Source organism: Nilaparvata lugens, chromosome 3 (genome assembly GCF_014356525.2).
Source record: "Nilaparvata lugens isolate BPH chromosome 3, ASM1435652v1, whole genome shotgun sequence".
In the NCBI taxonomy this organism is placed as follows: domain Eukaryota; kingdom Metazoa; phylum Arthropoda; class Insecta; order Hemiptera; family Delphacidae; genus Nilaparvata; species Nilaparvata lugens.
In genome coordinates, this window is record NC_052506.1 from 554,050 (window position 1) to 559,019 (window position 4,970).

General features: G+C 39.5%; 1 protein-coding gene across 1 annotated transcript; it reads right to left on the reverse strand.

Moving 5' to 3' along the window:
• Positions 1–420: 420 nt before the first annotated feature.
• Positions 421–3,639, reverse strand: LOC111057496 (baculoviral IAP repeat-containing protein 8-like). Its single transcript, XM_039422571.1, has 3 exons — positions 3,514–3,639; positions 2,031–2,585; positions 421–578 (listed from the first exon to the last, which is right to left on the reverse strand). Exons 1-3 carry the CDS (start codon positions 3,557–3,559, stop codon positions 538–540), a joined length of 642 nt encoding a protein of 213 aa, XP_039278505.1. The 5' UTR covers positions 3,560–3,639; the 3' UTR covers positions 421–537.
• Positions 3,640–4,970: the final 1,331 nt, after the last annotated feature.

Sequence of the window (4,970 nt, forward strand, 5' to 3'; positions counted from 1 at the left end):
TTGTGGATCCTACTCATATTGAAAATACTACTTTACTATGATTTCAAAAATCTGGTCCGCCATATTTTTTTAAAGGAAGGTGATCATTCAATATATGATTTCAAGACGGAATTTCAAGAAAAAAAATGCGAAAACCGCATATTGACATCTCAAACCGTTTCAAAGATATTCACATTATTAATCAATAATATTCAAAGCAGAAAGGGAAGAAAGAGTATAGGAACCAATCACACCCACCGTCAAATCACATTTTTTGTGTATGAGATATTAAGCCGTTCTCGGACTTTTCACACAGCCTGTATTATATACTTTACATTACAATAATTATTTTTCCTTGATGACTCTTAGGCTCAACTCACACTTACGCGATTCAGGCCGAGAAGAGACTCGTTTTGTTTTCAAATGGTGACAATCGCGGAGACTAGAATCGACTGGTCTGAGTGTCATCATTTAGAAACACATGCTCTCGACTAGAGTCGAGACTCTTCTCGACCTGACTCGCCTAAGTGTGAGTTGAGCCTACCTGCTTATTGCTGCTTACTGAAAATTTAAGTACACCCTCTGATAGTGTGTACAATGTATGTTGCATAGTGGGCAACGTGGCTGCCCGTTCATGTGCAATAGATTTTGCTCGACACATTCCTCGCACATGCAAATGTGCCCACACGGAAGAGCAATGTGCGTACATTCATTGTTCAAACAAATCACGCAATTGCTCAACCGTGGGGCTGCATGTGGCTGCTGCTGGGCTTCGATGGGACGCTGCAGGACTCCCTGCTGTCTTCTTCGGCGGCGTCGGGCAGGTGGCCTTACATTTTCTGCTGCCACCACCACCTCCTCTCCTGCCACTGGCAACATCCACTCAATTATTTCCTCGTCAACGACGACCGCTTCCTGGAGGCCATTGTACTGTTGGACAAATCCCCGTTCTATCAGGTTATCAGCACAATGGCTCACCGTCGTCAGGAAATTTATTAGTGTAATTTCCTGGCGCGTTAATCGCCGCAGCGCCATCCTGATTGCATCAGAGTTGGCGTTGTTGTCACTTCGAGCCCTACGCACACGTTGCGGATCGTCTCTGTCTATACGTTGTAAATCATCAAATGATGATCTCTCAACTTCTCTCAATTTTCCTGAAAAAAAACAAGAACCGTTTGTTTTTCGGTAACTTTAAATTTATATTCTTAATATGTAAATATTTCCTATTCTAGTTATAATAATGTGAAATATATCTTCTATGTTCAGTTTTGAAGCATCTAAATTTGAAAATCTCCTTTGTGAAAATACTTGAGGACTGGAAATTTTGTGAATTGAAGAACTACAAGACCTAACCTATTTCGTACTACAGTATGTGCTATCTACATTTGGGAGAGGAATAGCACAAGGTTACTTTATTTTTTCCTCTCCCTATCATTTTGATAATGTGCTTGTTGTATGAATGACTAAAAAATCAATAAATAATCATTTATATAATAACTTGAGCTCCAAAACAACATCTCAGCCCACTTAAACTAATCTGGTGGCATATTTTATGGAGAGGACTTCTTGGCAGGCTAATCCACTGGTATGACAAATGTCACAACCATTTCAGCAACTGTGTTTAAGAGTAAGAGTGTAAGTAACTTCTAAAATATTTCGGATATTCATCAATGGCCAATAGGAATGTGAAAAAGTAACCTCCGTAGAATGTATTCTGAATAGGAAGGTAGCGTGACATATAAATAAAGTTCAACAATTTTTAATTTTACTCATTCATTATGTGTGGTAGAGTTAATTTCATATCATGACAGCCAGTAGGCTTAAAGGTGCGTACAGACTTTCGCTCTGCTCCGCAACCGAACGTCACTCCAACAGAGCGATTGATGATCGACCGAGAAGATCTAACATCTTCCGTAACGTTCATGATGGGTGCGTGGGCGGAGCGACTGTGGTTCGATTGAGGAACGAGGTCGGTGCGGGTTGGAAGCGCGTATATGTGTACGCAGCTTTATATGTTGGAAGTAAAATACCTATCTTATAATGTGTACAATGTATGTTGCATAGTGGGCAACGGGGCTGCCCGTTCATGTGCAATAGATTTTGATCGGCACATTCCTCGCACATGCAAATGTGCCCACACGGAAGAGCAATGTGCGTACATTCATTGTTCAAACAAATCACGCAATTGCTCAACCGTGGGGCTGCATGTGGCTGCTGCTGGGCTTCGATGGGACGCTGCAGGACTCCCTGCTGTCTTCTTCGGCGGCGTCGGGCAGGGGGCCTTACATTTTCTGCTGCCACCACCACCTCCTCTCCTGCCACTGGCAACATCCACTCAATTATTTCTTCGTCAACGACGACCGCTTCCTGGAGGCCATTGTACTGTTGGACAAATCCCCGTTCTATCAGGTTGTCAGCACAATGGCTCACCGTCGTCAGGAAATTTATTAGTGTAATTTCCTGGCGCGTTAATCGCCGCAGCGCCATCCTGATTGCATCAGAGTTGGCGTTGTTGTCACTTCGAGCCCTATGCACACGTTGCGGATCGTCTCTGTCTATACGTTGTAAATCATCAAATGATGATCTCTCAACTTCTCTCAATTTTCCTGAAAAAAAACAAGAACCGTTTGTTTTTCGGTAACTTTAAATTTATATTCTTAATATGTAAATATTTCCTATTCTAGTTATAATAATGTGAAATATATCTTCTATGTTCAGTTTTGAAGCATCTAAATTTGAAAATCTCCTTTGTGAAAATACTTGAGGAATGGAAATTTTGTGAATTGAAGAACTACAAGACCTAACCTATTTCGGACTACAGTATGTGCTATCTACATTTGGGAGAGGAATAGCACAAGGTTACTTTATTTTTTCCTCTCCCTATCATTTTGATAATGTGCTTGTTGTATGAATGACTAATAAATCAATAAATAATCATTTATATAATAACTTGAGCTCCAAAACAACATCTCAGCCCACTTAAACTAATCTGGTGGCATATTTTATGGAGAGGACTTCTTGGCAGGCTAATCCACTGGTATGACAAATGTCACAACCATTTCAGCAACTGTGTTTAAGAGTAAGAGTGTAAGTAACTTCTAAAATATTTCGGATATTCATCAATGGCCAATAGGAATGTGAAAAAGTAACCTCCGTAGAATGTATTCTGAATAGGAAGGTAGCGTGACATAAATAAAGTTCAACAATTTTTAATTTTACTCATTCATTATGTGTGGTAGAGTTAATTTCATATCATGACAGCCAGTAGGCTTAAAGGTGCGTACAGACTTTCGCTCTGCTCCGCAACCGAACGTCACTCCAACAGAGCGATTGATGATAGACCGAGAAGATCTAACATCTTCCGTAACGTTCATCATGGGTGCGTGGGCGGAGCGACTGTGGTTCAATTGAGGAACGAGGGCGGAGCGTGCTCGGTGCGGGTTGGAAGCGCGTATATGTGTACGCAGCTTTATATGTTGGAAGTAAAATACCTATCTTATAATGCAATTTTAATGTATCATTGCAGCTACTTACGCATAAAACTGCACACATCCAGGTTGACGCCGAATGCAGCCAACATCCTAGCGTGGAAGCTTTCGAGGTGATTATTAGTCCTCCGAGGTGCCTGCAAGGTGGAGAGGCTCTCCACGCCAATCACCCCCATCCAATACCTGAATAAATCAATAAAAGAAATTATTTCCACCTCCAAGAATAAAATTACAGAGAAACTTGTGATCTGTTATTTTAAATTATTAGTTTCCAGTATTCTGTCAGCTGTGTTATTGAATGCAGTGAAAAGTCAAGAAAGGTAGTTCAGGTTGCATTTAGACCAAGAAGCAGCGACCACGGGAGGATGGAGTGGACAACTGTGAGGGTGTACATTGTGGCTGGTGAGTCCCTAATTCATTATTAAGCTTGAGCCACCCATTGTTTCATTTTGACCAGTCCAGTTTAATCATTGTAATTTCCTCTTTCAAATTTAATTAAAATCTTTCAAATATTTTTCAAGTTTTAAAAGCCCTATTGGAGGAGGCCTTCTGCCTACTCGAAACAGCGATTAAGTAACTGATTAATAGTCAAGCGTATTCAATGTTAGCACATCGTTAATATAACCATAGATAAACTAAGTTCATTTATAATTTATTATTCTTTTGGATTTGAGTATTTGAATATTTGTAACTGATGCTTAATAGTCTTTCCATCCATCCTCATCAAGGTTGTCCTGTTTAAAATCATAATCACCTTCTCTTTTGTATTGTTGTGAGAGGAGTAAAGTTTTATTTGTATTTTCTATATTTTCGACACTAAATTTGTTCTTATTTGCCTCCAGCGAAGGCCTAGGCTGTCTTCCAGAGAGCTGTTAAAGTAACTAGTGAGGTCAAGAAATACCTCATCTCTAGATAAAAGTTTTTTCGGTGAAAGTCTGGACTATATCTCCCTTCTTGAAAATAGATTTGACTGTAGCCACTTTCCAAACTTCCGGGATCCTCAATTATTGTCTCCAGCACATATCAAATGGAGGAAGCGAAGTTTGAAGAAGAGTTCCCTATGCTTGAACCATATTTAAACCATCCGGTCCAGCTTGTCTTATTTTATACTCTTTTCTCACCTTTTATTCTGCAGGCTAAAACCTATTTAATTTTAAATTTCCGTTGATTGAACAATTTTGAATTTATTTTAAATTGAAAGATTTTCAATTTAGAAATATCAATGGAAATTTAAAAATAAATAGGTTTTAGCCTGCAGAATACAAGGTTAGAGAGTATAAAATAAGAAGTTTTATCACCCAGCATTGGACAATGAAGCGAACAATGACGACTTGCAGGTTGCAGGGGCAGTGGGCGCGCACAGGCTCACTCAATGACTGGGAAAATATACACCTATGCTATGCGTAGAGTGACTGTATTTACCAAAGTTTTTATTGTTTATGCCACAATTAACACCACACATATAAGTAATGAGTTATACATAGAAATGGATTGATAAGAAAA